The sequence below is a fragment of the Macaca thibetana genome, chromosome 7, assembly GCF_024542745.1.
Source record: "Macaca thibetana thibetana isolate TM-01 chromosome 7, ASM2454274v1, whole genome shotgun sequence".
In the NCBI taxonomy this organism is placed as follows: Eukaryota; Metazoa; Chordata; class Mammalia; order Primates; family Cercopithecidae; genus Macaca; species Macaca thibetana.
Genome location: NC_065584.1, coordinates 47,981,862 through 47,996,625, shown reverse-complemented (window position 1 = coordinate 47,996,625; position 14,764 = coordinate 47,981,862). Strand labels below are relative to the sequence as shown.

The 14,764-nt window shown below is 42.2% G+C and overlaps 1 protein-coding gene across 1 annotated transcript in view; it reads right to left on the bottom strand.

The window, feature by feature from the left end:
• Positions 1-14,764, bottom strand: part of RTN1 (reticulon 1) — a 280,433-nt gene that overhangs the window by 145,826 nt on the left and 119,843 nt on the right. Inside the window, exon 2 of the mRNA XM_050797790.1 lies at positions 8,430-9,203. Within this exon, the coding sequence (XP_050653747.1) occupies positions 8,430-9,203 (774 nt within the window). The remainder of the gene's footprint in view (positions 1-8,429; positions 9,204-14,764) is intronic.

Here is a 14,764-nt window from a genome sequence, read left to right as displayed (position 1 = left end):
GAAAACCCCACTTTCTCAGTCCATTAGCTTCTTAAGCTGATAAGCAACTTCAGCAAAGTCTCAGGATATGAAATCAATGTGCGAAAATTGCTAGCATTCCTATACACCAACAACAGTTAAGCAGAGAGCCAAATCATGAATGAACTCCCACTCACAATTGCCACAAAAAGAATAAAATACCTAGGAATACAGCTAACAATGGATGTGAAGGACCTCTTCAAGGAGAACTACAAACAACTGCTTAAAGAAATCAGAGATGACACAAAGAAATGGAAAAACATTCCATACTCATGGATATGAAGAATCAATATCATGAAAATGGCCATACTCCCCAAAACAACTTACAGATTCAACATTATTCCCATTAAACTACTATTGACATTCCTCACAGAATTAGAAAAAACTATTTTAAAATTCATTTGGAACCAAAAGAGAGCCAGAATAGCCAAGACAATCCTAAGACAAATAACAAAGCTGGAGGCATTATGCTACTTGACTTCAAATTATACTAAAAGGCTACAGTAACCAAAACAGCATGGTACTGGTACAAGAACAGGCACATAGACCAATGGACCAGAATAGAGAACCTAGTAATAAGACCACATACCTACAACCATCTGATCTTTGACTAACCTTACAAAAACAAGCAATGGGGAAAGAATTCCCTATTTAATAAATGGTGCTGGGATAACTGGCTAGCAATATACAGAAAATTGAAACTGGACCCTTTCCTTACACATGCACAAAAATCAACTCAAGATGGATTAAAAACTTAAATTTAAAACCTAAAACTATAAAAACCCTAGAAGACAATCTAGGCAATACCATTCAGGACATAGGCATGGGCAAAGATTTCATTACAAAGACACCAACAGCAATTGCAACAAAAGCTCAAATTGACAAATGGGATCTAATTAAACTAAAAGCTTCTGCACAGCAAAAGAAACTATCATTAGAGTGAACAGAACAGAATGGGAGAAAATATTTGCAATCTATGCATCTGACAAAGGTTTAATATCCAGCATCTACAAGGAACTTAAGCAATTTACAAGAAAAAAAAACCTCATTAAAAATTGGGCAAAGGACATGAACAGACACTTCTCAAAAGAAGATATACAAGCAGACAACAAATATGAATAAAAGCTCAACAGCACTTATAATTAGATAAATGTAAATCAAAACTACGATGAGGTACCATCTTATACAAGTCGGAATGGCTATTACCAAAAAGTCAAAAAACAACAAATGCTGGCGAGGTTGTGGAGAAAAAGGAACGCTTTTACACTGTTAGTGGGAGTGTAAATTAGTTCAACCATTGTGGAAAACAGTGTGGCGATTCCTCAAAGACCTAGAGGCAGAAATACAATTTGACCCAGCAATCCCATTACTGGGTATATACCCAAAGGAATAGGAATCATCCTATTATAAAGATACAGGCACACGTATGTTTATTGCGGCACTATTTACAATAGTAAAGACATGGAACCAACCCAAATGCTCATCAGTGATAGACTGGATAAAGAAAATGTGGTACATACACCATGGAGTTCTATGCAACCATAAAAAGGAACAGGATCATGTTCTTTGCAGGGACATGGATGCAGCTGGAGGCCATTATCCTTACCAAACTAATGCAGGAACAGAAAACCAAATACCACATGTTCTCACTTATAAGTGGTAGCTGAATGATAAGAACACATGGACACATTGAGGGGGAGCAACACACACTGGGGCCTGTCGGAGGGTGAAGGGGGAGGAAGGAGAGCATCAGAAAGAATAGTTAATGGGTGCCGGGCTTAATTCCTAGGTGATGGAATGATCTGTGCAGCAAAACACCATGGCATGTGTTTACGTATGTGACAAACCTGCACATCCTGCACATGTACCCTGAGCTTAAAAGAAAAAAAAAAGTCAGTCTTTTACCAGGTAGGCATTAGTGGACCCTGGAAGGGTTAGGAGGAGCTTAAAAGGGAGGGAAGGCCAGGTACAGTGGTTCATGCCTGTAATCCCAGCACTCTGGGAGGCTGAGGCAGGCAGATTACCTGAGGTCAGGAGTTTGGGGGAGACCAGCCTGGCCAACACGGCAAAACCCTGTCTCTACTAAAAATACAAAAATTAGCCAGGCGTAGTGGTGGAGACCTGTAATCCCAGCTACTCAGGAGGCTGAGGCATGAGAATCACTTGAACCCGGGAGGCTGAGGTTGTAGTGAGCCGAGATCATGCCACTGCACTCCAGCATGGGCAACAGAGCGAGACTCTGTCTCAAAAAAAAAAAAAAAAAAAAAAAAAGAGGGAAAAGAGGGAAGTAGAAGGAGGATAACCCATTAACAGGATAATGCAATTGTTGAATTATGACAACTGGAGGTAGGGTATGAGTTGTGGTGGCCATAAGATAGAAAGAGGAGAAAAAGAGAAGAGAAAAGAGAGAAATCATTGACTTGGGGTCTGATTCATGTGGTGAGTGAGAAAAAGAGGGGTTTCAAAAGCTACTCAGAAATGGTGAGCCTGAGTGAATAAAATGAACAGGGGAACAATGAGCTTGTTTGATGGGACAGGGAAGAAAATTCTTATCTTGGATGGTTCTTCCCTTTCTGAGGCACACATCCTTCCGGTTTCACATGCAGAGGCCTCTGTCTAACCACCCAAACTGCTAAGACTGAGGAAACTCCTGCTTGCACAATATTCCTGGAGGCCACATGGCAGAGCAGCCCACCCTTGTGCCAGCTGGCCTGATGCTGCATTGTTTGGGAGACAGGCTGGTGCCCACTCATTCTGCACAACTGGGAGCCCCTAGGCAGCCTTGTATGTTTGTGTGATGATTTCATTAACCTTTGCCCTTGCACCCTTCCCCACTCTCCCTGACCTCAGACTGAAAGCGCCCTGGGAGTAAAGTACAGCCAAGTTGTGTTTGTTCATTATTATATCCTTGCACCCGGCACAGTGCCTGGCACACAGGAGGTACTCAATAAATAGCACTCATGTGAGAGACAGCTCAAATTTTTACAACAGTGGCTCTTATTCAAGTGTGTAGCTCAAAACTGCCCTCAGAAATTCTGCCTTAGAGGAAGTAGGTCTGGATGTAACTCCATGTGTGATTCTAACAGTCACCTCCAGTTCGGGCTGCAGATTTAGGAAATAAAAATACAGGACACTCAGTTAAATTTGACTGTCAGCTAAACAATGAAATTATTTTAGTATAGGGCATACCTATTTGTGTTTTATCTGGCAATTCTACCTCCAGTTGAAAACTACTATGTTAGTGCATTCAGAAAAAGAAGGCCCAGGGTCTTGCTTTATTTACTCAAGAGTAAAGATGATTCCAGACAGCTGCAGGGTGGAGGAGAAAAGGGTCTGAGGAGTTCCATCTTGAGCAAGTGAAGGTGCTACCTTAAAAATAATCTACCTTTACCATAAGTCAGAAGGGACTCATAGCTCCTATGGATACTGCCCTATGTTCTTAAGGGAAACTAAAATTTTTAACAAAATGATAGGAGTAATCAGGGAAAATTTCAGGACAAAACAGAAGTTTCCATATCTTTGTTTAAAATTTCAACAGTTTCAAAGGCCGTCTAAGATATTGGTTATTATGTATCAAGACTGACACTGCAAAGCTAGAAACAGTCACCTAAAATTATCAGATAAAATAGGAAAATTGAGAGGGTAAGAAAGGCACCCCAGGGTGATGTGTGTGCTGCTGATGATAATTATGATGATATAATTGAGAGGGATAAAAGGACAGGTGAACATAGCAAGTTGCAGACACTAGTGTCCAACTGTGAATGATGCTGGTATTAGGACTCCTTTTGTTCCTGACTCATTCTCCATGCAGCATCCAGAAGGATCGATTGAAAACCCAAGTCTGATCCTGCCACACTTCCCTTCCTCCCCACTACTCCAGCCATGCTGGCCTTCCAGCTGCTCCTGGAACAGACAAGACGTTCCCAGCTCAGGGCCTTTGCACTGGGAGGCCCCTCAGCCTCGCCTCGCTTCCTCAGATAGCTACATGACTTGCTCCCTCACTCCATTCAGTCTCTGCTCAAGCTGTTACCTCGAAGAAGCCTCTCCTCACCCCCACTGCCACCACTCCCTTACATTTTGCCTTGCTGTATTTTTCTTCATAACCATTATAACTAACTGACATTATATTATATATTTGGTTATTTGTGTGTATGTCTTCTCAACTAGATTGTAAGCTCCATGCAGCCAGGACTTTCTTATGAGGCACCACTCACTCGTGAGTCCTGGCAGTAATGGAATAATGCCTGATGTGGAGTAAATGGCCAACACATACTTTTAAAATAAATAGATGAATGAATAAATGATGTCACTTCTCAGCTTAAAACCCTCCAATGGCTTCCAATTACATTTGGAACAAAATCCAAACTCCTTCCCCACGATTTTGGCCCTGCCTACCTGTCCAGTGGTGTTCTCTGCCCCACTTCCCTCTTCCTCCCCTGTGTCATTGGCCCTCTTTCAGTTCTCATATAATACAGACTCAGGGCCTGGGCATTTGCTATTCCCCAACACCTGAGGTACCTCCTAGCCCCTCTCTGAACTGTGGGCTCCTTCTCCTCATTCAGATTTCAGTTCACGTGTCATCTCCTTAGAGGGGCAGTCCTTGGCCCCCTCACACCCAACCCTCTATCAATCTTCATAGTGCTCACACTGTGAAATTACACTGTTTATTTATGGGTTTGTTTTTTATTGCCTGTTTCCTCTGACTAGCAGGTAAGCTCTACAAGGGCAGGGACCTTGTACATCTTATTTACTACAATGTCTCAGTGGCCAGTGCATGTCTGATGTATAGAAGTCACTCTAAATAGTTTTTGAACAAAAGAATGAATTTTAAAAATGGGTAGGAGAATCACAGATCCCATCAATGCAAGGAAATAGCAATGGTAGTTTTCAAATTTAAATTGATTTACTTTTAATTGCTCATTTCTTCTTGAGGGAAACTGGGGTGTTTTAAGGATGACTTCCTGATTATTGTCCTTTTTGAGGCTAATAGCTCACATAACAGCCAGGACCATCATAATACGCCTCTTGGTGTTTGTGTCAGAAACAACATGGTGCTCCTGGTCAATGTATGTTGCATCAGGGCATTTATTATGTTTTCCTAAATTGCTTCACTTTTTTCGTGACTGATCTTGGCTTAAAAGAGACTTCCAGTATTTCCGCTGTAAGAATTCTCGCCTCTCCACCTCAGTGTATATTATTTAGTGAAAATAGGTAAGTATGTTGGAGAACGTTACAAAATGGAATAATCCATTGGAATTGGGAGAAATATAAATATATTAGACACCTTGCTAAAACATTAGCATCTGTGGCTAAAACTAACCTAAATTAGAATTTCTCTTCAGTTATTCTCCAGATTTGATAATTTCCTTATTTAAGGAATATATTTAAACAATGATAAACAGAACTACTTTTTGCTTAACATGCTTTCTTTTTCGTCAGTTTCTATGTACAATTATGTGTAATTCTCAATTTTTATTTTATCTGTTGCCACCGGAAATGGCAGAGTGATCCAAGACTCAACAGATGCAATAAAGCCCATATCCTCTAATGTCTATGGGCACAGTGTCACGTGGTGCCAGGGGTCACAAGAAGATGGGAAGGGGGTCAGAAACCTCACAGGATAAAAAGGGCAGGGAGAAAGGCTTCAGTGAGAAGCTGATTCTTTCTGTTAATTTCATTCTTATCTGTGGTCATATGACTCTGGTATTTTGATGTGGGATGTATATAGAGAGAGGAGCTGAACACAGGAGAGAATGTGTAATGGGTCGTTCTCTCTTTCCTGAATAAGCCTTGCTTGGAATGTTTACTTGACTGCAGCTGCAGAGACAACCATTGTCCTAACCCCATACTGTCAAGTGGGCAACCCAACATCATAGAACTCCAATGTCATGTGAGCCAGATCTGCCTTTGTTTTCTCTTGAACCTTCTCCAGAACCCCATTGGGCCACGGCTACTTAAAAATGGAAATTCCCTAAAAATTAATGGATCCTTTGTCAAGTCTTTGCAAACTGTAATTTTTACATGAAGCATGTGCTGTGTAACTAGACCTATATGTGCTAGGGCATTTCACTATTCCTGAGGACTGGCTGAAGTTCTTCTGGACTGACTACTGGACATCCCTGGAGCTCTGTAAAACATAGCTGACTATATAACTTACATCTTCAGAACATCAAGTATCTTTATGGCAGGAAATAATAGAAGAGTTTTACTACGCATTGCCAGAAAGAATACAAGGAAGCTTGGAAACTCGCCTGTGTTCCGACCTCGTGTTTTAGGCAGGGGCAAGTCGTATCTAACCCACCTGGAGCCTTGGTTTTCTGATTTGTCATTACTACCCAAATCTCAATTTACATCTTAAGTGAAGTTCACTGGGCCCTCACAAGTCCATGTCCATGCAGCTCCTCACACTGGAAGGGCACCTTTCCCTTCCCTTCACCTGTTTGTTTCCTCCTATTCCTCTGAGAGTCACCTGTGGTCGCAGTTCACCTGGGGGAGCCGCTGGACTCCAGGGCTCCTCAGCACCATACATTTCCCTTTCTCAGAACACCAAGCACACTGGACTGGGACTGTTTGCTTGGTTGTCTGGCCCCCTGGAGGCAGGGACTGGTTTTTCTTTGTTTTTTATTTTTCGTTAATTCCTCATCACCCATGCCTCACAGAGTACCCAACCAAAAGAAAGTAAGTAGAAAGTGACTGCTGAGTGAATTTGAAAATCAGGGACTTGGTGCAGTGAATCTTTAAGACACTTGGAGCTTTATAGTTGAATGAGTCTGAAGTAACTTTGGGAAGAAGGAATTAATGCTAAAATCTATAGGGAAAGAAGATAGGAGGAACTTTCATTAATTCTGTTCTATTCCAACACTTGAATTTGTACTATACCATCAGGGTTTAGAGCAATCACTCCTCCTCTACAGGCTTTGGCTCCATTTTCAGAGTTTACTAGAAGCTCTTTCACCTGAGATGCATACCAAAGCTCTTTGGGATATGGTAGAATGCCGGTCACCAGGGGCAGGGGAAGGTTTGAGGACCTGTCACTGTCCTCTTCATCTGATGCCTCATGGGCATTCAAGAGAGGTGGAGATTCAAAGGCTGGAGAGAAGAGGGTGGCACAGGGTGGGGTGAGGAGTTTCCTGCCACCTCTCTGGCCTTTAGCCAGGGGTATAAGAGGCCCGCTTTGTGTTTGAGAGAATATGCATGAGTGCTGTTTAATATCCTGCCTTGAGTCACAGTAGGAGAATGTTCAAATTGAAAAAGACCATAGCCTAATGAAGTCTAAACTTTAAAAAGTTGAATGAAGTACATCTTTTGGTTTCAAAAATAAAATTATATGCAGAACTTCAATAAACTAGAGATATAAAATGACAGTGTTGAGACTGAAAGGGGAAGGGAGGAGTTTGTTTTGTTCAGGTTTCCTCTTCCTGTCTGTGCCATCCCTAAAAGATCCAGAAGTCCACCTTTTCCTCCCCTTTAAGGGTACAGACTTAGAGCTAGGGACAGGAGTGTTAAATGCCCCGGCCGAGGTGCTTCAGGAAGTCTAGAGAGAACAGCCAGTGTGCTCTCCTCATAATGTCTCCAAGAGACCTGTGCTATAGTTTGAATGTCCCTTCCAAAACTCATCTTTAAACTTAATACCCAATGTGGAAGTATTGAGAGGTGGAGCCTTTGAGAGGCTATGGACTGTGAACTACTGAGCTATCAAGGTTCTGCCTTCATGAATGGATTAACCCACTCATGGAGTAATGGATTAAAGAGTTAATGGATTAATGGATTATCATGGAAATGTGACTTGCAGCTTTATAAGAAGAAGAGAGACCTGAGCACAACATGTTAGCATGCTCAGCCCCCTCACCATGTTACACCCTGCACCCACTTGGGACCCTTCAGAGAGTCCCCACTAGCAAGCCAGACAGCTTTTACCAGAAGCGCCCCTTTGACCTCGGACTTCCCAGCTTCCAGAACTGTTAAGAAATAAATGTTGTTTCTTATACATTGCCCTGTGTTAGGTATTCTGTTATAAGCAACACAAAATAGACGAAGACAACCCAGACCCTAGCGGAAAGCTAACTGAGAAGCAGGCAGTGCTGCCTTCTCTGCTCGGGACAGCAGGGCGGCATGAGGATGTTAATGTTCCCCGTATGTCATCCTAACATCTCCCCTCAAAGAAAGAACAAAATATTTTACAAAGAAAACCTGATAGGACTTTAGGAGAAATCCCAGATTGCAACCTTTGTACAATCAGCAACAAATTGAAAACGTTGAATATGAATTAAACTAGTTAAACCAAATGAAATTTAAGGGGCCCAGATAGTACAGTATGTTGAATGAAAATTGTCATTCGTTAATATTTGTTTTAGGGATTGAGATTTCCATATGCTGGGTTTTCCTAAGTCAAGCAATAACAGGGCCTTTACCTGTTCCAGAAGATGGAGGGGTGATAGATCCTGGGCTGTCATCTTCAGGCTCCGAGACAGTGACAGTGGGGACTGTGTCAGGACTTGGCTTTAGACATATATCTTGCTTCTCAGGGGTCTTCTCTTGGGTAGTGGTTTCAACAGAAGGTTCTATTTCCGTCAGTGTGATTTTGACAGGGGTGGTGATCTGAGAAGCCCTGCGCTGTTCTTCAGAGAGATCATCTATGTACGGAGCAAATGTGGATTCTTCAAATAAATGGTCCTTGATGATTTTTCCCTCCACAGGAGCTGGTTTGTCAGGTTCACGGACCCCTTCAGGTTTCGCTGAGATGTCAGTGTCCTTATTCTTAAAGTCCAAGTCTTTATCTTCCAACTCGGGGTGATGTTGTTCTTGGTGCTTCACCTCCTCGGCTCTGGTTATGTCAATGTATTTATAGGCCTCTGCTTTCATCTCGTCCAGAGGGTCTGCTAAGATCTTGTTCACTTCAGTGGACTCTGCAGGAGTCATCTCTATTCCAGAATCAGAACTAAATAAGCCACGAGACTCTAACCCAGGCACATCAGCTAAGGAGGGGCCAGGTGTACCCAACTCCTCAGGGCTCTCTGAAATGGTGACATGGCCATTTTCCTTCTGAAGAATTCCAGTGAAATATGTAGAATCCTCCTGAGGTGGGTAGCAGATGTCAGAAATCAGAGATGTGTAACATGATCCTTCCCCATCTTTTGACGTTGTTGAGAAGGTGTGGTCCATGGCACTGGAAACACCTGCCATACCTATGAATCAAAGCAGCAGCAGACAGTGAGTGGGTGCTTGGCGTCAGCTCTCTCTCCCTGTCTAACCCACCCACCCACCTCTGCCTGGTGGAGACACGACATCCTTTCTCCTCAAGTCCTCAGAGTTCCCTCGGTGCTCCCTCAGAGCACCAGCATGTTAAATTTCCTCATCTCCCTGATAGTCCACATTTCTGGTATTTTTCTAGTAACAGACCCCAGAGGCTCACATAAACTGCCAGGACTACATAAGCTGGGGACAGATCCTATAAGACTAGGAAATTTATTTTCAACATCTACCACCTCAACACACAGTGACTTGATCTTAGTATTATTAAAAAGAAACCCTCTTTTTATCTAAAGTATTAACAGCTCTTTAAGTAGAGGTGGAAATTAGGCTACTTCAGGATTGTAACTGCAACAATAGGATAGCTAACACCTAATGGTGTGCTTCCCTGTTTATTTCTTCAGTTTTCCTCCTTGTTTTGTTTCCCTCCTCTTTTACTCCCCTACTGCCCATTCATTGCCATCCAGTGATATTCAAAGTGACCCACCGGGAATTCCTTCATTCCACTGGTGGTGCTAAGGGTAAGACAGGTTTCCAAGTTTGAGTCTATAGAATATTTTCACCTGGCTCTAATTCTACTAATACTCCAGCCAAAATATTCATTAATAGTGGGCACAGGCCAGGTGCGGTGGCTCATGCCTGTAATCCCAGCACTTTCGTAGGCGAAGGCAGGCGGATCTCCTGAGGTCGGGAGTTCGTAGACCAGCCTGACAACATGGAGAAACCCCATGTCTACTAAAAATAGAAAATTAGCTGGGCGTGTTGGCACATGCCTGTAATCTCAGCTACTCAGGAGGCTGAGGCAGGAGAATCGCTTGAACCTGGGAGGAGGAGGTTGTGGTGAACCAAGATCAGCCATTGCACTCCAGCCTGGGCAACAAGAGCAAAACCACGTCTCAAAAAACCCCAAAAAAACAAAAAACACAGTGAGCATAAAAGGAAAACCCTCCACTGTTTTACTTTGCTGTAAAATTCTACCAGAAGGGATGAAAACCAACATTTATTGAGGCCTCACTATACGCTAAGCAGTGGGATTTTTAACCTAATTTTTACAATTGTATAAATTAAGTCCCACACTCTCTACATCTACATACAAACACATTACACACACACATATACACAAACACACACACAGCATGTACAATATCAAAGCTCTTAAGACACACCTGAAGAATAGGTTAGAGCAACAACACATATAAAAGTAATCAAAACAGTGGCAGTAACAAGTCAATAGCTAACATGCCAGTACTTGCTATGTGTCAGGCATCGTTCTAAACTTTTCATTAATATCGACTCATTTCATAATCAAAACAATCCTAGAAGGTTGGCAATATTGTTAGGCTCATTTTGCAGATGAGGAAACAGAAACAAAGGGGTTAAATAACTCACCTAAGATCTCACAGGCAGTAAGTGGCAGAACCAGGATTCACACCCAAGTAACCTGGAAGCCAAGAAACCTCCCCTAATGCCCTTTGCCCTGGTTAAGTCAGTCTGTGAGGTTTTTGTTTTTGTTTTTTTTTCCAGGTAATGTTGACTCAGCATTATTACAAACAAACAACTTTTGTCTTTTCCTAGCTTTCTTTTTGGTTGCACAAGCTATTGTTTCTCTATGGGCAGTGGAAAAGCACAAAGCCTCTTCACCGTTCTAGCACTTTCCTGCCTCAGCACTCTGCACTACCTGTTTCCTTTTCTTGGAACTCTCTTCTCCCAGATACCTATATCCCTAATTCTCTCACCCCCAAATCTTTGCTCAAATGTCACCGTTTTAAGAAAAATGACCCTAACCCTCCATCTCAAATTTCAACTTGCCTTCCCCTCCCCACTCCTGGTAATCCTATTCTCCTCTACACTTCTCTGATTTTTCTTTTTCCCATATTGCTTATCTCCTTCTTAAATACTGTATAATTAACATATTTATTATGCATTGATTGTCCCCTCTTGCTAGGGAAACTCACACACACAGCATGGTAAGCTCCATAAGGTCAGGAATTTCTGACTATTTTGTTCACCAATATAGGCACCTCAAACAGGGCCTGATGAATAGTAGGTACTCAACACATATTTGCAAAATAAGAGAAAGTGATTGTTTTGGGGGGCGGAGGACAGAGTCTCACTCTGTTGCCCAGGCTGGAGTGCAGTGGAGCGATCTTGGCTCACAGAAACATCTGCCTTCCAGGTTCAAGCAATTCTCTTGCCTCAGCCTCCCGAGTAGCTGGGATCACAGGCATGTGCCACCACACCCAGCTAATTTTTGTATTTTTGGTAGAGACAGGGTTTTGCCATGTTGGCCAGATGGTCTCGAACTCCTGACCTCAGGTGATCCTCCCACCATGGTCTCCCCAGTGCTGGGATTACAGGCATGAGCCACCACGCTGGGCCATATATATATATATATTTTGAGAAAGAGTCTTGCTCTGTCACCCAGGATGGAGTGTAGTGTGGCATGATCTTGGCTCACTGCAGCCTCAACCTACAGGGCTCAAAAGATCCATCTACTTCACCCTCCCAAGTAACTGGGACTACAGGCATGCAACCAGCATGACTGGCTAATTGTGTTTTCAATTTTTCTTAGAGATGTGGTCTCACTGTGTTGCCAAGGCCTGTCTTGAACCCCTGGGCTCAAGTGATCCTCCTGCCTTGGCCTCCTCCCAGAGTGCTGGGATTACTGGCATGATAATCCCACCTGGCCAAGGAAAGTAATTTTGAAGTTTAGAATTAAGCACAAATATCAGTATTGTGTGAGAAGACAGGTTAGAAGATTCCCCCAAATTGCTAATGATACTTCATTTAAAAAGTGACTTAATTTTGTGAGCAACAGACCAGTTCAAATCTATACATCTCAGCTAGGCTTCTCATTATACTTTTTTTTTTTTTTTTTTTTTTTTTTTTTTTTTTTTTGCATATGGCAGCCCCTCTTTTCAAGTTAGACCAAAAAATCTCAGTAACAAAAGGAATAATAGTAAAGATTGCCCTTATTGCCTAAGGATAGACAGAACACCAGAGAAAACAACTATTAAATTTAAATCCATGGGTGCACACACACATTTATCCTGAACAATTATTAAAGCTTCTTTCATTATATGGGCTCAACTTATATGTAGACCTCACTGGAGGCAGGAAAATCAACCTGAGATAGATATTTCACTACAGATATTTGGATCCTAGGATTCTCTACCAGTTATTTGGAACTGTTTGCAAGTGTTAATAAGTAATTATTCACCAGAAAGTGAGGAGAGGAGGGGTTTGTCCATATAAATGAATAGTCTGGAGAGGTGGCGAGTGAGAAAGGGAACCTGGAGAAGACATAGTAGGTGGTTTATTTGGTTTCCAAGGCTGTGTCTCAGTCATTATCATGCAAATCTCACTCAATTCCCCCACTGCAGAGGCCACAACAGGGCTCCTGGCTCTGATTACCTATACTTGGCCTGTTGCATATCCCTCTAGACCACTGTCTCCTCCCACCAGAGTTATCTCACTAAACACAAGTGTCACTTGCTCAGTGCCCAGCCCCTGGGCTCTGCACTGCCTCGCTGGATAATTCTTAAACTCTGCAGCCTGGCATTTGAGACGATGTGAATTCCACCTGGTCACAGCCCTGTTGCCACCATTCCTCTCACCCTCCACTCCAGGCATACAAAGCCCTTCACAGTCTCACACTCACTTGACCAGCTTTTCCAGCCCTGTCTTCAACTCTCCAATTCAAATTCTAATCTCCACTAATAGAAACTACCCAACACTTCTTCAACACTGGATCCTTCCAACCTCCACATCCAAACCTCCGCCCTTCAATCTCAAGCCATTAAACATAAGGATCTTTAAATGTCACCATCTCCATGATGAATATGCTGATGGTCTTAGTCCATTTAGGCGGTTGCAACAAAAAGACCATAAACTATGTAGACTATAGACAACAGAAATTTATTCTGGAGGCTGGGAGGTTCAAGATCAAGGTGCCAGCAGATTTAGTGTCTGGTGAGGGCCCACTTCCTACATGGCCATCTTTTTGCTGTAACTTCACATGGTAGAAAAGGTGAGGGATTCTCTCTGGGCCCACTATTATAAGGTCACTAATCCCATTCATGAGAGCTCTGCCCTTGTGGCTTAATCACCTCCCAAAGGCCCAACCTCCAAATATCATTGCCTTGGGGGTTAGGATTTTAACATATGAATTTTTGTGGGGGATGGGGGTGCACAAATGTTCAGATCACAGCACTGACGAATGCCTGCAGGACCTGATCCCATCCTATTGTTCTCCCTCTTCATTCTCATAGCACTGAATTTATACTGCTCATGTAGCATGTATCACATACAGTTTATATATGTCCATATTACCTTCTTCCAAACTGTCAGCTCCTGGAGTTTGATGCTTATGTATGGCACACTATATTGCACATAGTAAGCATCCAATTCAAAATGAATATAAATAAATGGACTGTTCAATCAATCCATTAATGAGTGGGCTTATTCTGTGCAGCTACTGAGAACAAGCTACAACTAATTAATGCAAATTACAAAGAGGACATTTTAAATCTATCGTGCAAAAAAGTCTACAATGTGAGCTATCCAACAATGAAATAGAGCGACAGTATTCTCAAAACAAGAGTATTCTGATCATGGTAGACACAGGCAGAGAGAGACCCAGTGTTTGTCTAGACAGAAACCAGTACTTTGTAGAAAGTTGGATGAGACAACTGCAGAATTCCCTTCCAACTTTCCATGATTTTTATACTAATTGGCTACCACTGTAGTGTGACACAACTTCCTTTTGACTTATTGCTTTCCTGTGTAACAGAATCAATATAATTTCCCCCAAGGTGATGCCTCCGAGAACAGGGGCTTCTAAGATGTACAGTAATAATTGAGGGAACAGAATCTAAATGACATCTATATTATTCTATAAATAAAATATTATTGAGAGGCTATAAATATAATCCACAATTGGGAAGAAGTCCCATTCCTACCCTACCAGCTCTGTCTTGCTCAGAAAACCCAGTATGAAATTGGAAGGACCCCTTTACCACGCTCTAAAAATACTGCCAGCTAGAGGAAGAGAAGAGGAGCAAAGTTATTTGCGTAAATGACACATTTTATTTTTAAAACTGTTTTCACACATTTTAGACGGGATCGTATTAGAATCATCATAAAAACAAAGAATAGTTCAAATACTTTGAATGTAGTTATGTCCCATTTTAAAAAATTGAGCTAAATACCCTGAAAAATTCTCAAGGTTCTAACTCACTGAATTTAAAAATATATACACGTGATATGGTGCCTATCAGTTAGAACTCTTGTAAACAGAAACTCCTCCTAGACAGTAAATTATGTTGGAGCAGAGTCCTGTGGGGATTGTTGGAACTGAGAAGCAGAACTGAGCCTGAGGGCCCAGGAAAGCCAATTAATTCTTGTCAGCACTTCCTGCAGAGCTGGCAGATGTGGGAACTGAGAGAGCACAAGCCATTTGCCCCAGGTAGGAACCCACATTGCCATATTGTTAAAT